At 41.3% G+C, this 27,460-nt stretch overlaps 1 protein-coding gene across 3 annotated transcripts; it reads right to left on the reverse strand.

The window, feature by feature from the left end:
- Positions 1-235: 235 nt before the first annotated feature.
- LOC117548954 (AP-2 complex subunit beta) lies at positions 236-27,170 on the reverse strand. Of its 3 annotated transcripts, none has more exons than XM_034220487.1 (22): positions 27,044-27,170; positions 24,064-24,119; positions 23,872-23,977; positions 22,365-22,500; positions 21,435-21,680; positions 18,894-19,084; positions 18,135-18,356; positions 17,397-17,517; positions 17,049-17,144; positions 16,593-16,708; positions 15,994-16,159; positions 14,224-14,322; positions 13,087-13,346; positions 12,427-12,646; positions 11,803-11,844; positions 10,572-10,721; positions 9,245-9,390; positions 7,928-8,057; positions 6,602-6,686; positions 5,874-5,960; positions 3,952-4,106; positions 236-2,597 (listed from the first exon to the last, which is right to left on the reverse strand). In XM_034220487.1, exons 2-22 carry the CDS (start codon positions 24,098-24,100, stop codon positions 2,523-2,525), a joined length of 2,886 nt encoding a protein of 961 aa, XP_034076378.1. In that variant the 5' UTR covers positions 24,101-24,119; positions 27,044-27,170; the 3' UTR covers positions 236-2,522. The 3 variants fall into 3 exon arrangements, with proteins under 3 accessions (XP_034076378.1, XP_034076377.1, XP_034076379.1); XM_034220486.1 differs by having other exon boundaries at positions 10,569-10,721; XM_034220488.1 differs by lacking the exon at positions 11,803-11,844 and having other exon boundaries at positions 10,569-10,721.
- Positions 27,171-27,460: the final 290 nt, after the last annotated feature.

Consider the following 27,460-nt stretch of genomic DNA (forward strand, 5'->3'; position numbering starts at 1 on the left):
ATAAGCCGAATATGAGATCTGAAAACTTTTATCATTTTATTTGGCATTCAGTAAATGGTCTGTACTTAAAGTAATTTTCTTTTGCTGAACTAATCCAGCTTTGTGATACAGCTCCCTGATGATGTGTGATAATAAATAGGAACAGTTCACTTGACTTTCTAAAAAATCCACTAGAGTTTTACCCATCTCTTGAGTCTGACTTAGTTTATATAAATATGAACTTCCAAACGCATCATTTGTTTTGACATTTTAATGACATAAGATGTGGTAGTGTGACAAAAACACCATTTACAACAGGGTTACAGCAATAATTCTAGACATTTTCCATTTATATAAGACGCCATTATAGCCGTCACCATACAGTCTCTATTGCTGGCAAACGTTTTTGATATACTTCTTAAAGTGGGAGTGCTGAAGACAATGGGGCTTAAAAATATGAGATCTACAACCGAGACATGAAGTTGGGAGTTGGGAGCAAAGCCACATCCTAAATGAAAAAGGATCAAAAGGACAGTGGGCTCATGCAGGCACATAAACATGTTACCATGTAGGAAAATAGGTTCACCGACACATTCATTACACTGAAAATGTTCTGATCAATGGATAGAGGGAAGGCTTAATTTCCTTTTCAGGGTAATACCAAAACATTTTTAATTGATTAGCTACATTAACTACACCATCACTGGACTACACTGTACTAGCGCAACTCTGGGCCTCAGGGCGTACAGTTTGCACCCTCTAAAGCACACAAAAAGCCAACATTAGAAGATTATATGGACACTTGGGTATTAAAACATAGACGTGGCATTTAATTTGCGTGAATGCTTGGTCCTGTGAGATTAGTGCGGCTGTGTTGCCACAGGTTTAAAATAGCTCGACAACAATGGCATGAAGAACACACAAAAAAAAAACACTGGAATCGAAAGATGACATTTAAAGCACTTTACAGAATTGAAGCTACTGCAACAATAACGCCGGTTAAAAAGGAAAACACACAGAGGTAGATGCACAATAAATAGGAATGACAAAGAGGTGCATTAAGCCGTGTACAACTATGTGGTTGCAGTTAACGGGGCTATAACAAGAAGAGTTATGTCAAATACTTTTTAAAACAGAGTGGCACTGGTGTGTTAATCCGTAGCTGCTGTGGTTTGTGGAGTGGTTCAAATGGGGGAAGATTTTCAAGTTCAAACTTAACAGCAACCTGGATATTTGAAAACAAGTTTTAACAAATGTTAAAGAAGGGGGTTTGTGTTCCTCACTATGAGTTTTGTTTCTTTTACAATACTTTTTAATTTCATAAAAATGTTCTATTTTGGCGGAATTTAAGTTGATTTCACATTTATTTGCATTTTGATGCATCGGTCAATCTGCATTATATGACTTGAACTATTAAAACATCAAAAAAATAAGAAAAAGCTTTAAAAAACAACAACGTCTATGTGCAGCTGAGGTGAGAAAGGAGTGTTAATACAGACTGAAGGCTCATGGAAAAGCGATTGCAATAAAGACCTCGGAACGACCTGCTTCTGTGTTTTATCCCCTGCGGTATCCATCTCTTTCGCTCTGCCAGATTAACCACAAACGGCAGGAAAGAAAAACTTGAGGTGATAATTCTTAGATTGGAAGAAGCGAAGAAATGCCTGGATTTGGTTTCATTAGAGTTACTGGAGCTCTTACTTATCTCCGCTCTGCATTTTCCTTTTCCAACTTTTTGGAATGCATTTTGAAGTGTTTCAATTACTGTACAATGTTTCAAACTGCCGATATATATAGATGTAACCCCATGAAATACAAGAAGCTGTGTTAAAGCCATGAAAGGAAAACGTGAGGTTACTTGTGTAACCCCGGTTCTCAGAGTAGCACGAGTGAGACATCTAAACCAATGCTAGACTGAGAACAGAGGTACATATGCTGCGTAATGTGATGTATGTTTTGTTAATTAAGCATGTCTGCAGAAGTTATTGTAAGATCACATTGATGCTTTCCACTCTTCATACACATTAATGGCAAAAGGAACAACACTTATCATTCTGTAGGTGCAACCGAAGCAATATAAAAGAATCAAAAGGAATGTGAGCCATACAGCGTGCAAAATAAAAGATAATTGGCTTCATAGAATCTGGGGAGATTAGTATTTCCACTCATGGCAGTTAACCATCAGTCACATCTTCACAACATTAAGAAACTCAATTAAGGATGGAATGGTAGACGTGTTTTCACTGGGAGGTAAACATAGAAATGGGGAGCTGAAGAAGAAGATTCAATAATGCTTTTCAAACTGCCAAAGCAAAGAGACGTAAACAGTGTTTGACTTCAGGACAACATAAACCACCATATGGTTTCTCATTGAAATGTGCCTAGTTGATTTCTCAGAGGAAGAATACAACTAATAATCCAAATGACGTTCTATCACTGTTTAGAGCCCTTTGCTTTGGCAGTTAGCTGCATATGGCAGAAAATGATAAAACACTGCAGATTGTTGTAAATACGAAGCAGAGTTGTCAAGAGTTGGAGCTAAATTAGCTCTTCAGCACAGAGTCGTACGTCAGGTACACGTACTGAGAAACCTCCGGGGCCCGACACTTCAGAGACAGCTGAGGAAACACAGAAGGACACACAGTTCAAATAACAGACATATTTGACTTTGTATACACAATCTATAATCTATACAATATTACATTCTCAAAATTAGGGATGCTCCGATCGATCGGCCGCCGATCAGCAGAGAGTGAGTATCGGTCGATGTCGATCGGTGCTCTCTAAAAATGCCGATCGCATGACGTAAAATGATGACGTAAAATACATGACACTTTTCTCCGTGCGTGGCAAAACAAGCTCGCCAAAAAATGGCTTCACCGGTCTGGCAGTATTTTAGGGTGTCCCAAAATGATAGTAAAATAGCGGTACGCAACGTGTGTGAAGCAGAAATCCTGCAGCTCCGCCCGCTGTGAGGGACCGGTGAGCGAAACACACACTAAGAGTTAGACCTAACACACTTAGCTATTTGATCTACCTCTGGAACAAGCTAAACTAGTTATAAATATATTTATTCTTCACTATCGGGTCACTCATTACTGGATCAGTGAGCTGCATGAGACGAGAGAGAGAGAGAGAGAGAGAGAGAGAGAGAGAGAGAGAGAGAGAGAGAGAGATAATGTAAACTTGAATAATGTACTTCATTTGAATGTAATAATGATGTTGGTTGTTGTTTGTGGAAGCGCCAGTGAATGAGCCCCATTAACTGAGTTGTAAACATCACTTTAAATGGAAGATCCCCATAAGCCCCGCCCACTCGATCGGAGATACTGATTCCGGCGATCGGCCCCAAAATTGTCGATCGGAGCATCCCGACTCAAAATATTGAAGTGACTGTTATTTTGTATATATTGATTGTTGTGTTTTTATTTAGGTCTTAATGTGTGCACATGTACAAATGTGTCTTTGACTGTGTATATAGGATTATACATATTTGCACACATATTTTTATATACATTTGTTTTTATATTCGGGATTGTGGGAAACGGTATTTCGATCTCTCTGTACACACAAACTGGAAGAGTGACAATAAAGTTGACTTTGATAATCACTCAGCTGTTTTAAGAGCATAACAATATCGGTGTCTAAACGATTATTGTAAAGTATTGTAACGTAACTTAATAAACATTATGTTTAATTATGGCCCTTAGGCCCTCAGTGGCAACAATAATACCACTAAGAAAAGCTAGGGGGAAAAATGTAATACAAAATGTGTCCATTGAAAGGATCAGTATAGTTATTACTAAATATTATTAAACTAGTCACTTTTATGAATGATAAACTATTGCTCAGTGTAGGAACAATTATGACGGGTAATAGACGGCTTTTAGGAGCTACAATTGGACGTTCAACACCCATGAAAGACAGCAGACAGTCAAAGAAAAGCAGATTGCAAATTGCCGGTAACTCTACCGTGTAGTTAGGGTTTCCGGGCTGAATGCGGAGCTCGGCCAGGATCCAGATGCCGTTGGTGAGCTTCAGAGACTGGTACAGCATGTCCTGGCCTTCTACGTTTCTCTTGGCGATGGTGAAGATGTTATTATTCTGCAGCTTCCCTGAAACTGAGTCTGCAGGATCACAAGTAATATCAAGTTATTAACACAGCTAAATGACTGAACAAAAAGAAACCGGCACACACGCAGGAGGCTGTAATCACTAGTCACTAAAAGGAGCTAACTCTAATGTACACAAGTTCTAATTCTAATAAACGTTTTTTAACGGTAAATTAGCTCTACGAGGATTTTAATGAACTACGAGAGGAAACAATAACATCTAAGTTAACCTGACCAGGTAGTCTACAACACTGGGCCTGCTAGGAACAACCGGACGGCACATAGTGGGCCATTTGGAAGTGATCTTCAGGAGGAAATGTCCGAAGATAGGCATGTGGATTAAGAGAGAAAACACAGAGAGGAGAGTGAGGTTTTTCCAGGAGTTGTATTTTTGAGGTATTTGATTATTTCTGTCCAAACATGATTTCTGAGGACATTTAAAGTCTTTAAGGTGACATTTCCACTGCAGGGCCTCGTACGGCTTAGTACGGTATGGCTAGGCCTTGTTAGGCCAGGCTCACTTTATGCTGCGTTTCCATTACAGTTTAGGAACTGGGGCAGTAACTATAGTAACGCAGTGTAGGCGGAGCCGAGACGCCATCTTTAATGCAAAACACAAAACCAACATCAGCCGTTAGCTGTTAGCACTCAGAGCTCACAGCTCCTCATATCTGTTCAGAAACTAGACAAAAGTTAAACAAGTACAAACCACAGACTGCCTGTGTCATGGCGAATACAGTCGCTGCTTTATTTATGTCTGTAGGCCGTTGTTGTGAGTGTGGTCGGTCGGAGCATATACAACGTTAGCTTAGCCGATCTCCATTCAGAAAACACGCATTTTAAAAGGTGTTTCGCCTGCCGTCTGTCTGCAGACTTGTCAAAGCATTAATTCATGGTTTTTACTAACCGGTATCAGTATGTTGTTACTTCGGCATCATTTTGAAACGTGTGTTACAATTAAATCACGGTCAAATATGTTCATTTTGTTGTAGTTGCCAGCGATTCTCTCACTAGTTTAGCATACTCAGCCCGTTTGTTGGCCCGCAAAGAACCTCGATTTTGGAGAGCCAGAAAAACTGTGAAAAAGTACCCGCTAGCCAGAACTACCCCAAGTGGAAACGCAACCAAAAATCGGGCACGGCATGCTTAAACCGCGCTGTAGTGGAAATGCGCCATATACTGTAGGCTAGTCCTGGGGACCTCAAAGGGGTTGAAAGGGCACAGTGGGTTGATGTAATTGGGCAGGATGAACATGTATCACACTTCATTCACGCTGTAACCCTTTACGTACACTGACCAAAATATAGAAACACTTTTGTTTTTGCAAAAATAAATATACATGTATTTTTCTAAGCCCACAAAAAGGTTATTTCTCTCAAATATTGTGGACACATTTGTTTAAATCCATGTTAGTGAACACTTCTACTTTGCCAGGATTATCCATCCATCTGAAAGGAGTTGCAAAGGTGCTCCATGTGCGGGTCACTATGGCTTTAGTTGTCTTCAGTTTCATTGAACCATTCATTGTTGTGCAAGTGAGTACTAAAGTCATACAATTACCTATGGGAATAAAATATTTTTCTCATTCTTAACAAAAAGCAATGAGTCTGTAATTACACTCAACAAAAGAACATGCCTAGAAAATATAAAAGCAGAGAGAGAAATAAATATAAAAGATACACAATGAGCAGCTTTGCTTGTCCACCACAGATACCTTCTGATCTGTTTACATTACAAACATTTCTTTGCAGCACAGGAGTTGAATTCTCCAACGTGGCCTACCTGCATTAAGATGGCACTCCTTTATCTGGTACTGTAGCTCGTTCTCGTTGGGGATGTCTTTCCAGGTCGCCAGGAACACCTGTCGCTCTGAAGAGGGACGACACACGCATCAACACAGGTCTGTGACAGTATGTGTGATAAACCGTTTCTAGTTCAATGGTAAAGATATATAACAGGGAGGCTGTGGCTCAGTGGATAGTGTGCTGGACTTCAAATCAGGGGATAGCAAGTTCGAGTCCCACTGCAGTCAGCATGTCGTTGTGTCCCTGGTCAAAACACTTCACCCCAAATTACTCATGTGGGGATTTTCCACAGTACTGAATGCAAGTCGCTTTGGATAAAAGCGTCTAACAAATGTAATGACAAACATTTTCAGAATAATTGTAACCTTGCCGAATTGTTTGCAAAATATATTGTTGGTGAGATGAGGTTTAAAAGAGTTAATAATAATAAATTATATTTATATAGCGCTTTTCTGGAACTCAAAGACGCTTTACACAGTATGAGGGAGGGTAGACAAACAAGGAAAAACAAAAAACAACAAAAATAAATAAATAAAACAAAGACAAGGCAGTCACGAGGATGTTGATTGAGGGGGGGGGGCTTATGGATAGACAGAGTTGAAGAGATGGGTTTTGAGGCGGGACTGAAAGACTGAGGGGCTCTGAATCACAAAGATCTTGGGAGAGGGAATTCCAGATATAGTTGACAATAGTTAACACTCTTACCCATTTTTCCGTCCTCAACGAAGAATATGTTGAGAGGGATGAGTACGCTGAAGTAGAAGACATCGATGCTGTTCTTCACAGCCACCTGTGTTCAATTAAACAAATAATAATCATTTATACAAAAACATAATACACATAAGCAGTAGTTTGGGAATCCATAAGTTAATGCACATTTCTCTCCATTAACCCTTATGTTGTGTTCGGGTCTCCCGTGACAAGTTACAATTATATAATATCGGCGAAAACACGTGGGTTTGCTGTCCTGGCTCCAAGATGGTGGAATGAGCTCCCCATTGACATCAGGACGGCAGATAGCTTGCACATCTTCCGGCGCAAACTGAAAACTCATCTCTTTCGACTCCACTTCGAGCGTTAGAACGATTAACGAAGCACTTTTATACTAATAAAGGACTGGATTACCTAAAGCCAGTTGAGTAGCACTTGAAATGTTTGGCTCTATGAAACCTGATGTACTTATATGATTCTGTTTTCTTCAAGGTTGTGTCTTCCTGGTCGAATGTACTTATTGTAAGTCGCTTTGGATAAAAGCGTCAGCTAAATGCAATGTAATGTAATGTAATAATAACTACGCTCTAGTTCTTTGTATGGGAACAAGGCTTCATGATATCCTCCACAGCAGCTATATAAACACTACAAAACAGATTTTGACCATTTTTGCCAAGTCTGAAGGTCTCTAAAAAACAAAGTGTATAATTTAGTGTCGGGTCTGGGGAGACCCAGCAGAATTGTTTTCACTCGAGGTAAAATTTGGCCCAATCAAGATTCATCTTTGACTTTAGACACCTACCCCCCCTCCCCCCTTCATCCACTGTAACAATACTTTTTCGCAACATGCACCTGGTCTCCCCTCCCTCTTCCCCCCTCCCCCCACGGGAACTCAACCTTTCTCAAAGAATATGTACACCAACACTTGAACCTGAACTCACACATGCTCAATATGTGGTGTAATGTGTTTTGGGGCCATAGAATACAATGACAACAGGATTGTACGGTTATGAATGCATTATAAGTTAGTTATGATGTAGTTAAAACAATATTGGATGATAATCATTTTTTTTTTGGACTGAGATAAATCATGGGTCAAAACTGACCCTCGAACACCATGAGCGGTAACAGCTTTTGAACACAACACAAGGGTTGAGTGTTGCTTTACTGTAGCTATACATTAAGAACAAGGAAAGTGAGCTTCTGCTTCCATGATAAAACAAATGTCTAATGTTCAGAAAAAGTATAAATCCCTAGTCGGTACGTGTTAAACGTGTTGCACTGCTGTAAAAAATGTGCGGCGAGTGAGTTCTTCAGTACCTGCAGATTATTGAGTGGGTCCATCTTCATGACCGGGCCAATGGTGTTGATGGGCAAAGAGACCTCGATAGTCTGGCTGGGCATCAGTGGAGTGTGAACTGGCAGCGGACTGGTAGGAATCATCCCGAAACTACATGAAGGAAAAACAAACCAAATATTAGTGGCATTGACTACCTGTACTCAGTTATAAGATAGACTGTTAAACACCTGAACCTTTGGAAGAACATTCATCTGTTTGCAACTTACACATTATTTATCTAATATATCATATTTTTTTATTATAGTTTTTTCCTTGTACGATGTGAGGGTCTAAGGATCGAGGGTCTAAGGACAGAGGGTCTAATGACAGAGGGTCTAAGGACAGAGGGTCTAAGGATCGAGGGTGTCGTTTTCTCATACTGATACAGCACTTTGGCTCGATCAAAAATCGTTTATAAATGTGCTATATAAATAAAACTTGATTTGATTTGATATTCCAATGACTTGTATATAGACTCTCCTTGCACTATTCTATTTTAACTATTTTATCTGTTTTATTATGTTGCACTGTTGGAGGAGCCTGGCTGTGACCTAAGATTTTCATCATCATATCTACACTGTAGCTAATGTTCACATGACAATAAAAGCCTTGAAACTTGAACTTAAAGTACACATAGACCACATGTCAAACTTAAGGCCCGGGGGCCAAATCAGGGCCTTGGTGGATTTAATTTCAGCCCGCAGGATAATTTCTAATTACTATTAGATCTGGCCCGCCGGTATATTGCACGCACACCTTCCCTCCATCCTGAGGGTCTCCTCAGCTCAGAGCCTGAGCCCAAACATTGATGAGCTTGCACCCAAGATGAGATGCCAAGTATCTGAGCTAGCATCACAGAGCAGCAACCTGAGTTTAATGGATGTTTCCTTCTGCACTTTCTCTCACGACAACAGGGCATGTTTGGTTTGTTCTTTGAGGGAAATAGTTTTGTTGAAGCTGTTGCTGGCCTGTGGAAAAATGTACTCATAAGAAATGACTCTGGAAAAGCTGCAGATAGAGCCAGAAGAAATGAATGCAGCTGTTTATTTAATGTTTAATGTTGTTTTTATAGGCAATCATTTAAGCTTTGTTGGTTCCAGGTTTAATATGTGCAATAAGTTCATTTCAATAAGTTCTGCAATAAACATTGAACCAGTCCGGCCCTCGACTAGTACCCATTTTTTTATTTTGGCCCACTGTGTATTTGAGTTTGACCCCCCTGAACCCCTGACCTAGATAAAGCCTTTCTATTTCAGATGGCAGATATACTGTGTTATATTGTGTTTCAGCGCTCTGACCTGTTCTTGTTGAACTGGACAGCGAAGTCGGTCATGTGCTGCAGGGCTTTGTTGGTGAAGGTCATGTCCATGTACATGTGACCCTGGCGGCGAGAGAAAGTTCCCGAGATCTCCAGACCCTTTGCTTTCACTGCCGGCAGCCAAATCTGGGTGAAAAGACGATGAGTGTAATCAGTTCTACACGTAGTTTTTACAATGGGAACTCCTGCAGGAAAAGTTTGATTAGGTGCAGTCATTTCTGAATGTTTCTGATAGGTTGGAGAAAGGCCTTTTTGTACATATGTGAGCTGCTCCATCGAAATCAGTCGCATTGACCCGAAGACACATTTTGAGTTGTATACACTGTTGGAAAGAGGAGATTCCTAGCTTTCTAATGATATCAGGATTGTTGTTGTACTCCAAATATTAAGCGAAATATGTGACATTATATAATGACTGTCACGAGTCATCACTTTGAGAGAAAGGCCTTCAAAGTTTCCTCTTCTCTGGAATCCATCAATCTGATTGGTTATTAGCGGCTAGCAAATTATCTAAGTACTACGGAGGGAAGATATTTCCATTTGGATTACTGGTCTGGGGGAAGCTCGCGAGTGTGTGTGTGTGAGTGTGTGTGTATACGTGTGTGTGTGTGTGTATTTTTTGCGTGTATTGTGTTTGTTTCCCGGGGAAAACCCTCACGAGAAACACCGGCTGTTGTTACGCCTGCTGTGACGTCAAGTCACTCCGTTCTCCGCTTGTAATGATGCCGTCACAAGCTTCAAAGCTGTATTTATCATCTGAATTTGCTGAAACAAGTTTAATATTCTGAAAGCCAAGACTTTGTTTGTTTAAAATCAAACCAAACACCGAACCCCGAAAAACTATTCTTTTACGCAAATCCACGTTTATTTTGAAATGAGCCGTTGCGACTTCCGACTGATTTCGATAGAGCGGGTCACATTTTGTCTTTGTATTAAATATTTGTTTTGTATTTGGGGAACAAAACGCTATCACTGCATCAACCAGAGTGCAGAAAGAGACAAAGATACTCTGGTTCAATAAGAAAGGAAGACATTAGCAGTCATTGATTCATAAATTGGAAGTGTGTGCAGATTATAACAGGAACATCTTCCCCTCTGTGTACACAATGATGCGTCTAACAAACAAGAAATGTGTTTTTATAACAGCTGATAACAGACTATTGAATGGCACTGTATTTACTATAAAGAATCTCACATTACTTTGCAGTTTTTGTATTTTTTGCGAGGCATGCATCTGTAATTGAGTCGACTAAACTAAGTGTGTGTTTTCCATTATTCAAGGGGGTTCTGAAGTATAAACTCACTACTTTTGGGGAGATGAATCCTCCGGTGGTGTTGGCCATGCCGGTGGAAAGCTCAAACAAGTCGTTGAGGCCGCTGCTGACGGCTTGAGGAGCGGGAGTAGGTGACGGAGCAAAAGTACTGGGGACAGATGAGGGGATGAAGTTCTGTCCCACCTACACACACACACACACACACACACACACACACACACACACACACACACACACACACACACACACACACACACACACACACACACACACACACACACACACACACACACACACACACACACACACACACACACACACACACACACACACACACACACACACACACACACACACACACACACACACACACACAACACACACAACACACACACACACACACACACACACACACACACACACACACACACACACACACACACACACACACACACACACACAACACACACACACACACACACACACACACACACACACACACACACACACACACACACACATCACACACACACACACACACACACACACACACACACACACACCACACACACACACACACACACACACACACACACACACACACACACACACACACACACACACACACACAGTTTTAGTTTAGTTTAGTTTGCATTACTGGCAACTTCAGAATTGCTACAAAGAAAGCAAACAGACACTTTTTAAGTCGTGCAGAAACAAAAACATTTAAATTAAAGCAAGCGATTAGCCAAAGCCCTTATTACAAAGAAAGTGTGAACATGCTCAGATTGTGAATTTAAAGAATCCTACTTCTGGTTGAGTGTTTAAGGGCATTCATTAAAAGGCTACATGATGTGTTGATGTGATTATTTAAAAGTTGAAAACAGCTGACTTTTCACAACAGTATTTCTTGGAGAATTTCTCACATGTAAGAACACAACGACCACTTTTTAAAACTACAAAGTTATTAATTATTAATTCAGATTTATTTAACATATTATTTATATTTCTCGTGTTCCATTTTTTTCTGGATTTTTGTCCTTTAATCAATTTCTTTAATGACGTTTATTTGATGCACCAACACACTAAACACTAAGGCTGGAGCCACACGAGAACGGTAACGGTCGTATTCGCTACATGAGTGTGAGACAGAGAAGCCAGGATAAACACGTTCGAGTGAACCGTAGAAGCTGAGAGTGTGGTGGGTTAAACTCGGCGAGCATGCAGCAAGCAGACAGACAGACTGCTGAACAGAAGGACTTACTGCTGGACTTCCCCCAACACCTCCGCCCAGGTCTCCCCCCAGCTACAGGAGAAGAGAGGCCCCCAAAGACAAACCAAACACAAACAGACAGAGACTTTCTTAGCAACCGCAACCCATCAAGACGAGCCCTCACTTCCTGCAAAAACAGCAACTCTGCACGATGTTATGTTAGACGTTACACTTTAAAATGTGCAACATGACTATCAAGGAGTCCAGTTTCTCCAGCGGCTTGAAGAGGTAGAGAGCGACCATTAGCAGAGGAGAAACACACCAAGCCTAACTCTTGGAAAAACAAATCAATATATTAATGTGTTCAGGATTTTAAAACTTTTCAAAAATATTTTAGCTGTATATTTTTTAGATTTAATGCAAAGATCATGAGGCAATTTAAATTACAAGCATGCTTACATAAACATTATAACCTCAAGAAAAAACTAAAAAACATTTCAGCAGCATTTAAATAAGAAATAAACTGGTATAAGATTAACAATCTCTTATTATGGGGATGAAAAGATGTATTTTATTGCATCTGTAGAGATAACTTTAGCGTGTGTGTGTGTGTGTGTGTGTGTGTGTGTGTGTGTGTGTGTGTGTGTGTGTGTGTACGTGTGTGTGTAAGCTTACCAAACTGTCGAGGCCTCCTCCCAGGAGATCCACGGCGCCCATCTGCATGGAGGAGACCTGGGGCACGTTGACCGGAGGGCCCAGGTCCAGGTTGAGCAGGTCCCCCAGCAGGTCCCCCTGGCTGGGGATCACACTCGGCTGCTCCATGGCCGCAGCCGGACCCCCGCTGACCGGGCTCTCGCCTGTCTCAATGCTGCCGGAGGAGAATACAGCAGCACCGCTAAGGCACAAAACAAAAGGTTCAGCAAGCTGTGAACATGACAGGATGTGTGATGACCTAGAAGAGCATCAGGACTGTTTTAGGCATATGATAGCTATGTGATTAACATGATGATTCAGCCTCTATGGAGAGAGACATCAAGCATGCTCATTTCTGACGTGGAGCTAATCTGAAGTAAACATTGAAGACTGCTTTCTATTCCTCCATCTTGTGACTGTGTATCTCCCTCTCTTGGATATCAGCATGTGAAGGACACTGCTCAGGAACTGGTTGATGCTCTGTATGTGATTCTGGAGAGGATCACAGATACATGGATCCTGAGATTGAAGCTCAAGCCGGGGACCAGGGAGATTTTTCGAACAATATTTGTATTTTTGTATTCGGGATTGTGTGAAACGGTATTTCGATCTCTCTGTCTGTACACACAAACTGAAACAAACCTGCTGTTCTGCACAGGGAGGTGTTTCCTGTGGACGCCGTGGCTTCCCTCCACGAAGGCACTGGGGGGCTTGTGGTAGACGGAGGCCAGGGATCCGATGTGGCAGATGAGCTCGTCGAGGAGGGTCGGCTCGATCAGGTCCGTCTCCTCGGAGATCAGAGGCTTCTCCGACAGCACCACCTCCTTCGCGGTCACAGGGTCGGTGGACAGCAGGCGCCAGTAGATGTAGCCTCGGTCACGCAGGTCGGGGTTATCAGAGTCCTGCAGAGGAGACATGTATTCAGTGAAGGAGGGAGATCTTAGGGACCATAATTACACTAGCTGTTACTGTGGTGGAAGCTAAGAGGGAGGCACCTCAAATAAACAAACAATAATCCTGAAATAATGTTATAATGATATGCTACAGAAAGCTATGATTCTCAGATGGGGATATTTACGAATAAATAAATAAATAAAAATAGTTGTATGTATTGATTTAAATTGACATGCATCCGCTAAGAAAAATAGCTCCGCAGGAAGGCGGAACTTTTTGAGTACAGATTTGAAAACATCGCTGCTTGCTTTAAAAGTAGCACAATTCATGATGTCAAACCTTGGGAAGTATCTAGATATCCCTGCCCTGATGCCAAAGGAACTGCACACTGAATATGTGTCGCCGTGTGATGTCTGTCTGGACCGCTGCGTAAAAAGGAGGGTTTCTGCCCCGTTACTTCTCCTCTGTTTTCTTGTCGCTCTTGTCTTGTCAGTTGCTTTTCAGCCAAACTGTATAAAGTTAAATAGAACGGACTTCTTTGGGCAGATGTGAGCGTCCTTAACAACGGCCAATAAGCTTGACAGCGGTCTGTCTGTTCTGGATTAACAACGTGTCACGTGTTCTGAATTGACCAATCAGAATCGAGTATTCAACTAAGCCATGTAATAAACTGCAATAAATTACCAATTTCTTTGTAAATATCTCCACAAAATAACCAGAAACGTATTAAAAAGGTAGGAAAAAAACAGATATTTTCTATTTCACTGTATTTTTGCCCATTAGTATTTTTTGTTGTTTCTACTTTTATTCCATCAGTGTAATTTAACATTTTGAATCATTTTATGAAAAACAACACTTCTCTGTTGAAAAGAGGTCGTGTCTCACCTGAGTGGCCAGGCTGAGGACCTGCTGCACCAGCTCCTGAGTCTCTGACGGCTTCTTCAGGAACAGCTTCACGATGGCAGTCAGCAGAGTGAGCTGGACCTGGAAATCAAAGCACACACTGTCATTATATTTTCAGTGCACATACATCGCCAAGTAAAATATAAAATGAGTCAACCAGGATAAGGTGCGGGACGTCCAAGGGTTACTATAAAGTGTGTAAAAGTGAAACATCCAAATGTGTTGACCTGCAGCACTCAGCTGACAGACATAACGGAAACATCTACAATAAATTCAGGAAAAATAAATGCTCCATTGTGTGCTCCACAAGTTAAAAACATGTGGTTTAGTTTTAATTCTGGCTTTTGAAAAGTGCATTATTTAAGAAGCTGTGTCCCAGTGGCTACAAGGACTCTTATTGCACATTTTTCCTTCAGGGTGTATGCAGGAATCCTGAAGTCAGATGTAATAACTTTTAAGACCTTTTTTAAGACCCTTCCCATACATTTTAAGACCTCATCGCCACTTGGAGTTCTAACCGGTTACCTTGGCGACACACTTTACCTCACATTGACTATATACTGTTGTGGAAATAATTATCATAAGACGCCAATTAGTAACATACAGGACAAACCTCGATGTCTGTTTACCTTCTTTAAGGACACAGGCGGCTTAGCCAATAATGTTATTGTTCCCATTCTGTGACCGGTCAATACTGGGATACAGATGGTCTGTGTTGTGGGTACACTGGGACACTTCCTTCTCTGTATTTGTGGACTCCAAGGTAAAATCTTCGAGGTCATAAGTGTCCGAGGCAAGTAGCTCTGTGTTCCCACACTGTTTAGGCTATCTCCTCAAATATGTTGTTTACTCTCTGCGAAACCAGTTAGATGGGCTGGCAAGAGAGAGGCTCTCCAGAATTGACGTGGCAACTCTACCGTGAAGTCAGAACCTCTGACTCTTGGACTTGTGATGTGAATCCTCCGGCCGTTAACTCCAAATAAACCATCATGTGTTTGACATCAAAGCTACTGCTCTTCCCGTGTCTCCTTCCTGAGTCGGTGACTCCCACTGCATAGCTACACAGAAGTTTCCTCTACATATACAGTATTGATTGTCCTTCCTCCTTATCTTCCAACCATTTGGACGCAGACTTGCATTTCCCCATAACGATGATGCTTAGCAACCGGCGTAAACGGACCTTCGCGCGCTATCAAGCAGTGAGAGTGCGATGTCCTGTTCAGATGACGTCAAACCCAACGGGATGCCATCAATAAACTACACAGAATCACACTACACACCTACGCCATGATTACATTCAGGCACACTGTAGAATACAACCTCTTTGGACACTTTATATACTTATTGAAAACAAGCTACAAAATGTAATACCTTGGAAAATGCCGTTTAATAGCCTTCAATTTCGCTAAATTGATTTATCAACTTTTAATACTTTTTAAGACCCCGCAGACACCCTGTCCTTTAACTTCTCATGTTTTAGTAATATGTATGTATTTTATGTTATTATTTGATATGAAAAAAGCTGTTCATCTTTGATTCACCATACCTTCTGTTGTTTTGTGCAGTTTTCCTGTATAACGAGGTATTAACCTGCACAGTGAATGTAATATAGTGCACATACAGTCCTTTCCAAAGTCAACCGGGCTAGATTACTCTCAGATATATGTTTTATTATCCGTGTAAAACAACCGTCCTAACAAAATGAGCCTTCAGGAGAGCAGAACTGATGGCTATGAAGATGTCTGGACCCACCTGGGTGCTCTCGTCGTGGAAGCCCTCCAGGAAGCTCTCCAGCAGCTCGTCAGCGTTGTCGATCCTCTCGGCGTACTCGCCTACGATCCAGATCATCGCAGCGCGAGCGTCGGGCTCATCCAGAGAGTCGAGGTTCTCACACAGCGTGGCAATGATGCTCTCATACCTGAACAACAGCAGTGTGTCAGGCGTCAGGATGAAAATATACAATAGGGGGGGTCAGCATCTTTTTGAAAAGTGCCGTAAAAAGATGGATAAATCACAATTTTTTATGAATATAGCTTTATTGTAACTAAAGTGATGAATCCAGATGGAGCACTGAAGGAAAATGCAGATGCAGATATATAATATGATATTTTTTTGCAACTTCATTTATTAACTTAAATAGTGTTAGACCTTAAAGAGATTTATTGTTATTGGGTTACAAAAATATATTTTATGAATCGCTTTTATGAAAACCTGCCGTTAATACAGGTGCGTGGGAAAAAAGAGATAATCATTTGAATATTCTTTAACATTTGAAAATCAACATGAAGAATTAAGCTTTTCAGGTATTGGGTACAGCCCTACTGGTTCTCCAGGAAACAAGGGAAACCTACTTGTTGGGGTACTTGCGGAAGATGTCCCTGATGACCACGATGGCCTCCTGGACCACGTAGTTGACTTTGGTCTGGATCAGGTCCAGCAGAGTGCTGACACAGCGCTCTGCTGATTGCTGGAGTGAAACAAAACAGAGGCTTAAACAAGAGGAAACATCAGCTGACCAGGTAATGTCAATTTATAACGGTCAATCAGGAAAGAGGAGACTTGGCACACCTAAGATTTCATAATATGACTTGACTTTTTATCAATCAAAACATCAGGACTAGACAGGAAAACCTTCACTTGGAGAATTATTCGCTGAATTATAATGTTTGGTCTCTGCTGAGTGGCTTTGACGATGCTACTTTCAAAATGCCCAGGTCACAAGTCTGATATGGATAAAGATTATTTTGCTGAAATGAACACGAGAAGACTTCGGCGTAGAGACCAGAATCGATGAAAGCGTTTCTCACCTCCACTTTGATGGCACAGCGTCCGATGGCTCGGACCGCCTTGCGCACAAAGTCGACATCGACCTCTGTGGCATATTCCTTCAGCTCGGCCAGCACCTGAAAGTAGGACAACCGTTTTCAGTTTTGATTTAGTTGAATGGATTTTGTTCCAGTTGAATGTCTTTAAAAAAATTACACATTCAAGCGTCACCTTAAAAATGGCATCAATTATTATACTAGTTCACTTCAATGTAGTATACGTATGGGTATTTACACAAAAGGCGATGCTGTAAATGAAAACTGTTCAATCAAAACGGTGTGGCAAATGATCTTTCTAACAAAGTTCCCGTTTAGTTTTATTTAAGGTACCTGGGCAATGTTGGCCTGGGAGGCCAGGCGGATCATGATGTCCAGTTTCTCCAGCTTCACATAGATGGGGTCGTTGTACTTCACAAAGAAAACCTTGATCTCCTGCTTCAGGATCTCAGGCCTACACACAGAGCAACACATGACATATTAGACTGTGGGAAGACCTGATCCTAAAGATACAAGTCGGAGAGAAAGGCCTGATGTTCTGAAAAACATATAATTATGTTATTGGCCGGAGTTTTTTTATTTGGGTCACCCTCAAGTCAGAATCAGAATCAGAATACCTTTATTAGTCCCACAGAGGGGAAATGTACATTGTCACAGCAGAAGAGCCACAGACAGCTTAATGTTACCTAAAAAGCATGCATAAAAGTATTAAAGAAGCCCTTTTCTAGTTAAATTCAGATATAGGACTTTTAAGGACATTCTTAATGCGCATTTGAAAATCAAAGAGTACTTTGCCGTACTTAGTTCATCAGAACACTTTAGTTCTGATGAACTAAAGAGCAGATCGCGTTCACACCGGAATAAGTCCGTGAGGGAGGATTAGGCAAATGAAGCCGCTGACGTCACTTCTTCTTCTTCTGCTTTGGGTTTACTGGCAGGCCGCAAACCACTTCACGGCGTATACTGCCACCCGGAGTCCCCGGCCGGAAGTCCCCGGAGTTGGGGACTGGCTTCAGTAGAAGCTGCTGGGACTCCCAGAAAATACAGCTTCTATAATTTGTGAACACGCACCTTTTCTGGACGATGAGGTTGATGTTCCTCAGAGCCACGTACTGGACCTCCGGCTCTCCGGACAGCAGGGTGACCAGCGGGGGGGACAGCTTCTTCAGCAGCGTGTTGTAGTAATCCGAGTCTTTGGGCAGCAGCTCCAAGAACTTCATCAGCACCTTCACAGCCGACAGCACCACGGCTGAGTTGGCATGAGACAGCCGGGGGGTGACACGCTCACAGATGCTTCAAAAGGGGAAGGAGGGAAAGGTGAGAGTCAGTGAGGAACAAAAAACAACAGGACGTGTGGAGGAAATTCTTAAGAGAAACTGATAAATGATTCATGGACAAAGTTATGTAGGAACAGAGCCACTTCATCCTCAGAGGAAAAAATGAGTTCTGCACCCCGAACACAGCTTACAGCATATATTCATGAAAGGAAACAGCCCACTGGTCCTACATCCCATCATTAAACAATAAAACCCCTAATCCGTAACCATTTACAAATCCCCCTCTTACACTTCCCTTTGCCCTCCTGAACATAACATATGACTCTGTTAACCACATATAAGACTACAAATACAATTTAACAGTGTAAAAGGCAATCAGAGTATAAGACTATATGTTTTAAATGATTATATATTTATTTCAACAAGGACCATGCATACAAAAGAGAAGATATGAATTATGCCAGATTACAGCTAATAGCTCATTTCCACCTGCAGTCCTGAGGCAGGTACAGGACGGTCAACCATCCCATACTCTGGTTTGAGGTGTCGTTACCTTTGGGCCTCGCGCTCGTCCTTGGGGTTGTAGTTGGACAGGCAGTCGAGGATGAAGATCTGTCCCCACTCGGTGCACTCGTTGAGCGCGGTCAGCAGCTTGTTGATGTTCTGAGGGTTCAGGTCCAGCAGGTTGCTGTTGGGGTGAGACTCGCTGATCTCAGACAGGGCAGCCACTGCATTGGCCACCACCTGCAAGAAGGAGATGTGATTTTAATGTCATCAAAAACTGCACTTTAAGACCCCGTTTACACGCAAACGCACCGAATACGATATCAAAAAAGTCTTCCCTTCACACGAGACCGCTCGAAAGCGCTGGAGACGCTGTAGTACATATGCCGGGCCTGTAAGTGGCGCTGTACTTCCGCCACAAAATACACTAAAAAGACCCCCGAGCATGGCTGCCCTTCTGTTCATGTCCCGCGGTGGATTTAGCAACATGTAGTTCATGTAGTTCTCCATGTCCACTTGTTGCTGATGGTTGTGGTAGAGGAGCTGTAGATGTTGTACTAACATCTGTAGCATGGTCAGTAGCAGTAGCTAGTGACCATGCTACAGCAGTGAGCAGCAGAGGCGGGGCTATGGCTTCATCGTTATCAGGAAATGATCGTATAGAACGTACACACTGAGCCGTTTGGCGCCCAGAGCGTTCCGGTTGCAGATCTATCCACCTTGGGACCCGTTATCGTTTGCGGGGTCCGTTTCCACGTTTCCGTTACGGCCTCTTGTGAACGAACGGGCTATACGGAAGAGAAAAGTTGCGAATACAACCGTTTGCGTTCTCGTGTAAACACCACCTGAAGCACAACTCTTCAAGCTTGCTATTTCCTGTTGAACTCCTTCCCTCCGAGTCATAACTCCGCCAGTTCTTACTGAAATTAAATTACTGTTCTATCATTTATTTGTTTTGTATCTAAATTAATTCCATTATATCTTGTGCTTTTTTCAGTCCTGCATGTATGAGTGTCCAATTGTTGAATGAAATGTTTTAGAAAGTGTCTTTGAGTTCTTAGAAAGTAGAAAAGTGCTTAATAAATGGAAGAATCTATATGTATAATGAAACTCTAGAGAACTAAAACAGTAGACAAAACATTTCCTCGAACACAATTATTTTTGATCATTGTAAATTTGCATCACACTTTTAAAATAGTGCAATTGCTTCGGTGCTATGATGCAGACTGTATTGTGTACAACATGTATCCAGCTTGTGATATACGTATATATAGTATATTTTACTGTAAACCTAGATTTTAACCGCCTCTTCAAACTCATTTCCGAGGCAAAACCCTGCCTCTCTTGCAGAAAGCAACAGAGGATGAAGGCCAGGGCTCTCGACTAACTTTTTTCCCCATCCTCCCAGAACCGTCCCGAAATGCAATCTAAGCCGTCCCGAAATTAATGTGGACCGTCCCGAATTTAAAATATTAGTTTTTCTACATTACCCTTAGTTAAAATCATTCAAAGTGACCTTTAACATAAATGAAACATGATCCAAATCTAGATGATAATTCATTCAACTTTTTATTTGAGTAAATCAGTCAATCACAGAAACAAAGGCCAAATATATTTTTAAAAAACGAGAAAGTTACTCTAATATTGAATCCAACCAACAAACAAATCCAACACTCTGTCCTGAAGACAGAAGACAGAAGACAGAACAACCACTAACCAGGATGACAGTCTGTAACACAGTCAGGAGACCTTTACAAACTGCCCCGCCCCCTCGCACACAGACGGGAGAGAGATCCCTCGTCTGGATTGGTCTTATTGCATATTAGAAATGGAGTTGGCGAAACTAAAACTGCGATATAATGTTTATGTAGCAATAATACATAAGACGTATATTTTTTAAACGTTTCCAGTACCATAACGTCGGAGCTTAATGGTACCACGTTCTTTAATAATTCCGGCCCGTTTGATACCGGGGCTCGGTACCCATCCCTACATGGGGAGAGGCGCAGCATATTGCCAAGGACTGAATGCGATGGAGAGTTCTCATTATTCAAGGGCCAGGAATTTGCGGGCAGCTGTGCCGCTGGCTGTCGGTATACGTAGTGTGTGTGTGTGTGTGTGTGTGTGTGTGTGTGTGTGTGTGTGTGTGTGTGTGTATTTCGCGGGTTGCTAAATGTTTTGTGTGTGTGTGTTTATGTTGACAAGGAGGTTTAATAACTGTGTGCTACACAAAATATGCAGTCAGTTTCATCGCCGTTCGTAGTAGAGTTAGCAGGGTATTTTTATTTTAACTCTCGTCCCAAATTCGTCCCAACATTTTTTTTTATCCCCCTATTTTTTTCGGCCCCGGGATGACGGGACGCCCTTAAGCTCGAGCCCTGATGAAGGCAAACCACTGCAATTCAAACACATGAGTTCAACTTTATGCCTCTAAATTGCGTAGTAGAGCGTCTACTACTCAATCTAGAGGAATAAGGTTAATATATATAACATATATGACATGCTGCCATTTGAATCAAGCTCAAGTTCCATGATAGTCTTAAAATAAAGTCTAGTCCTAATCAATTAAGGCTCAGGTATAAAAACCTACCATGGGATTTGAGTCTGCGATGAGGTCCCTCAGGGAGTCCAGGAAGCCCTGGTCCTCCACCATCTGGGCGTTGATGTCATGCAGTTTGGCCACGCAGACGGCCGCCGTCTTCCTCACGTACGGGTCCTCGTCCTTCAGGCACTTCCTGAGCGGCTCACACAGATACTCGGTGATCTTGTCCACACGGATGCAGCCCATGGTGCGGACGGCCAGAGCGCGGATCAGAGGGTTGGGGTCCTCACAGTCCTGAGGGCGAGACCAGAGAGGCAGGTGGGGTTTTAATAAGATTAGATTTCACTGAGAAACAAATATTTAATTCCATACTTTTCTCATAACTATTCTTAGAACTTAAAGTCATCATATTCTTTCAGATTTCTGTACTTTGTAAATCCCCGTATCATCTGTATACTGACCTGTGTTTATTTACATGCCTATTCATTTGATTGTACACTGTATCTGCCACCTAGACTGACCGTGTTATGTATGTATAATGTTCGTTATATTTGAAAACTTCAATACAAATATTGTATAAAAATCATCTTTTTGTTTTAAACACAAGATTCTAGGTGATTTATGTTTGATAATAACTACCAATAGTTTCCACTGCAGCTTAGTTGTCTGGGCTCAAAGGGGAAGAAACAGATTTAATTTATTTTCTAATCTAATAACAGAAACAAAAAGGTAATGTTATCTATTTTCATGGATTAATTGATGTATCTGTGAAGCTCTGATGACACTGGTTTGTGGGAACCCTGTTAACGAAAACTGTGAGAAACTACAGCAGCTACATTTGAAAATCCAACTCATTCCAGAATTTTCAGATTGTTGACAGGGATTTATTTTAGCTGAGTGTAGATGAATTCATAGTTTCAGATACACTGGCACTATTATACACATACACACAAAAAACACAAGGTAAGTTGGCCCTGCCTTGACGAAGCTGTTGACGGCCATGATGGCCATGTCCGGCTGGCTCTTGGCATAGTTCATCAGGTAGAGGTACACCAGCTTCTTCAGCTCCAGGTTGTCGGTCTGCATGCAGTTCACCACATCTGGGAACAAAGAACTGACAGCAGGGAAAGATGCCTCCGTCAGATTTCACAGCAAGAGGCTTTGAGGCTGTTTAGTTCATCTTGTGTTTACATTGTGAGCAAGGTGATAAACAGGTCCTCCTAAGGGTCAATATGTACTCTCTCAGAAGTGTTTGTACAGTGTGAAAGCTCAACCCTTCTTGATTTGTGAAACTTTGCCAAACCGTTTTCAGATTTGTTTTCACCAGATGTGCAAAGGTGTGAAACTGGGCAGAGTGGTAGATACTGTAAGTCTCCACATTCTCCACATTCCTTACCTCCACCTCCACCACCCTCTGTTTTCGATTAACTTTTCTCTATTAATATTTAAGTGCACAGGCACAAAGTTCTTCCTTGCATTTCCACCCTATGTATTAATTTCCTTGCCCCTTGCGTTGTCTGTAAACCCTCAAACTGGTCGTTTGCTTGTGTCAGAAACCTGAAACCCATAGAACAGCTGTTCAAGAGAGCTATCAAGGTGTTTGACAGAAAGCCTTATTCATACCACCACTGTACCATCCTTGAAAAACACAATTTCTTGAGCTTTGACCATTTTAAGTCTTTTAAAAGTACGTGTTTTATTTATAAATGTTTACATGGACTGCCCCCCCCCCCCCCTCCCTTAGGGGAACTCATCCACAGAAAACACACTGGACGCTGCACTAGGTCAGACACCAGAGGAGACTGTGAAGTCCACCGCAGACGGACCACTTTTGGACAAAATGTCCTCCATTAAAGGCAGCTCGTTGTGGAACAGCCTCCCAACTGAGACACGGGATTGTCCCACTCTCAATAGTTTTAAAGGTCAACTCAAAGAATGGTTGAGAAACAACGTACAATCACCGCTAAATGCACTTTAACACAGGGGTATCTCCTCGTGCACTTTATATGTCGTAGCTGCTATATTGTATCACCATGTCATAAATACTTGTGTATGCTCTTGCTCTTTTGCATATCATGTATTTTGTTTTTGCTATGTTTGTAAAATGCAATTTTCTTAAATGTTTTATGTGAGGGACTGCGGATGGAAATGAACTCAAAGCTAAATCTGGCACTGTTACGCTTTGAATGTTTTAAGCGTTCATTACTTGCATTGTCCCAAATAAACGATTAAATGAATAAAGTTATTGGACCTGGAATCACTACCTCAGGAAATGTAGTTCCAGAGACTGATCTCTAGATTTATGGACTGTTGGTTACCACAATGATTCCACTTTCTCCTTATCTTTAAGATGAAATAATGCCACAAGTATGTGATGAACACGCTTGAGCAAAGGTGGCTTGTGTCGTTCAGATTTGCGTGAGATATCACAGATTATAATAGACATCAAAGACGATTCTGCAAGAGTTTCAATGTTAATAGATACCTGACATCCTTCCCAACAGTCATGGCAGCGATGACCTTCTTTACTGCCTCTTTTCTCTTCTCCTTCTTCTCATTGTTCAGCTCTGCCTTCAGTTCAAAGATCTCCCCTGTAAGATAAAGCACACTGAATGTAAGCAGCCGCACTATGGTGTGAATATATCGTCAGACTCTGTGAAATAGCCAGATTTCTTACCTTTTTTGTTTGTTGTGAAATATTTGGAGTCCGTCATGATTGTGGTCCTTTAAAATCTGTAACGAGAAATTCAGTGCATTATGCCATCAGTAAAATCTGCGAAAGTTATTCTCGTTAACCATCTCCAATTTCCCTTTTCACAAGATCGGTGAAATAATGATTACCTTTTCACTTCCTGCCTTATCAGGTGTGTGACTTTGTGAAGTAGTGATGATCAAACCACACGGGAGTTCCACACAATTCTGTCCTTAGCTTATCTGTGCTGCCTCCAATGTTATCTGATTTGGTTGAGATTGCTTTTAAATTGACATTTGTATCACCTAAAGTTCAATCAATCGATCAATGTTTATTTATACAGCCCAATATCACACATGTTACATTTGTCTCAGTGGACTTCACAGTGTGTACAGAATATCAGTATGACACTACGACACCCTCTGTCCTTCGACCCTCTGTCCTTAGACCCTCTGTCCTTAGACCCTCACATCGTACAAGGAAAAACTTCCGGAGAAAACCCACAGTTTAAAGGGAGCATGGGAGAAACCTCAGGGAGAGCAACAGAGGAGGGATCCCTCTCCCAGGACGGACAGACGTGCAATAGATGCCGTGTGTAAATCGAAGAGATAATACATTTACAACATAGGTAGGTAGACCAAATGTTAGTGAGAATAGATGCAAATAGATGTAAATACTTTGTCTAAAAGTGGACAGCTTAAGTGCCTTTTATTATTATTATTATTCTAAAGTTCTCAGGGTATCATGCTCCTATTGAAACACACCATGATGGTTTAACTTCCCATTGACACTTCAGAGAAATACACAACGGGGTTAAAAGTATGTGCTCACAATGTGTGGTTTCTGCTGCTTCATCCAGGTGCATTACATAAAACAGAGCCATATTATCTCCACTGACAAACATCTGCAGTAGAATGGGTTGCACTGCAGAGCTCAGTGACTTCGCCATGGCAGTGTCACAGGATATCTCTCTCATAAATTAGATGTTTCCTCTGCCAGTTGCAGCTAGATTACCTTTCATATGTGGTGTTATTGTAAAGTAGAAATGTTGTGCAGTGACAACAGCTCTTTCTGCCAAGTGCATAGCGAATCCTTCCAGATCCCTGTTTGCAACATTCATTCACACGACGTTACAAACTGCCCCATGAAGCAATACCAGCTCAGTTTATTGGCAGAGCAGAGGCAGCAGATCACACATGACTGTTGTTAAGCACACGACCACTTGACTGTGGAGCTGTGGAAACGTTATATCTGCAGAGATGAATCCGGATCTACTATGTGACAGTCTGACAAACCCATTTGTGTTGTGGAGATGCCCTGAATCCCCACCTGCCTGGATGCACAGAGCCAATTATAACATTTGATAGACATTACGGACGTTACGGGTAAAAAGAAAAGAGACTTTGTTGAAACAAACTGTACAATGATATTGTAGGAAACAGTGTGCCTTTAACGTTTCCTGTTTCAACATGACAGTTCCCAGTTCACAAACCAAGCTCCATAAATAAATGGTTTTCCCAGCTTGATGTGAAAGAACCTGATTGACCTGCAGAGTTCATTCTGTTAACTCTCCTTTACTTGAGCAATCCAATGCCACTTCTACTCCACTTTCAATTTAGAGGAAAACGTTGCGCTATTGAATATGTATTCAAACACATAAATTACTTAGTCGATTCTGATCATTGAAAATACTAATGAACTAATAGATAATGATAGCAGCGGCAACATAGTGATACATACATAATAAAGCCACAATAACAACAGTCAAGTGACTTATATTATCCTAAAATGGGTAATGTAATACTTGTAATTATCTAGTTGATAATACTTGGGTACTTGTACCTTTAGTACGCTATTGAATAACGGACTTATACATTAAACAGAACCTTGACTGTGGTAATACTACTTGGCCATATCATTTAAACATGCAGTATTCCTTCTCGTAAACAAATACAACGCAGAATACGTAGATCAGGTTTACATGACCATTTGGGTTAATGTTGTAGCTTTATCACAGGTGCTAACTAGCTTGAGTTACACAATAGTGCAATTACATTACTAACGGTAGCTAACTTGAACGTTAGTATCAGTGTTGCAGCTCCCAGACTGTGGAACAGCCTCCCTGCACATATCCGGACTGCTGAGTCTATTGCACTTTTTAAATCTCAGCTAAAAACTCACCTCTTTGCACTGGCTTTTAATACTAGTTGAACATTACATTTTTATATTTGTATGTGTTTTTTATTTATTTATTTTGTATATGTTTCTAGTTATTGTGCTTTTTATTATCTTTTTAATTCTCCCATTGTGTTATTTAATATTGTAGTTACTGCCTGTACAGCACTTTGGTCAACTGAAGGTTGTTTTAAATGTGCTATATAAATAAATAAAGATTGAGATTGAGATTATTAAACTAACGTTAACGTAAATCATTAACACATTCCATGTCTATAAAAAATAACAAACTGTAGCTAGTATGTGTTAATACCATCGATCACCTTGTACAATTAAAGCTCAACCGAAATAATTCGTGATATCTGCGATAATGTATTTGCTGTTATAACGTTTGACCTCTCTGAAAAGTCAAGATTGCAACATTAACAGGAACCACAGCAGTTTCACTTGCTAACGTTAGCTTGCTGCATGCTAACGTCAAATGCACCAGTTTAATGATTAGCACTGACGCTACCTCCCGACTACCGATGCTAGCTAACGAATAAAGACACACTAGCTTTACAAACACAATCAATGGTGTAAACAGCATTATCAAACTAGACTTGTAAGGTAATTAATAAAGCATTTAATCTGACATCAAAACAGGAGAGTGATCAGCGGCCCAGCTCCCATTGAGCTACATTAACGTTAGCGTTTGTGATGAGCTGCCCAGCTAACTGATCGCCACCAAATCCCACATAAATAAAGATTAGAGTTAGTACATTATGACGTTTTAAAATAATCGAAATACCTTGTTGAGTGTTTGTAAGAGGGGAATGTTACGGTGGGTGCAAGACGCAGGTTGGTCCCTTGCCCGGTTGGAGGAAGATGGAGAATCGGGAGTGTGATGGTGCGTTCACTGTCACCGGAATCTGGACAACTTCCCGCTTGAGTTGATTATAAATTATTGAAATCAGTCAACAATAGAATGAATAGGCTTATAATGATTGTTTGCGTATACTACTTAGAAAACCAAGGTGGTGCAGTGCAGGTGAAATGTTTTGTAATGCACGAGTCAACACGTTCTCTTGAGAAATCTGATGTACAAATGTATCTGTCTATTAGATGTTTCTCAAAATGTTGTCATGCTGCTGTCAAATCCTTGTCTCAGTACTGTACGATACCAGTCACCTCTGTGGTAACATTGGTATAACTGCCTTTTTTAAAT

Source organism: Gymnodraco acuticeps, unplaced genomic scaffold (assembly GCF_902827175.1).
Source record: "Gymnodraco acuticeps unplaced genomic scaffold, fGymAcu1.1, whole genome shotgun sequence".
Taxonomy (NCBI): domain Eukaryota; kingdom Metazoa; phylum Chordata; class Actinopteri; order Perciformes; family Bathydraconidae; genus Gymnodraco; species Gymnodraco acuticeps.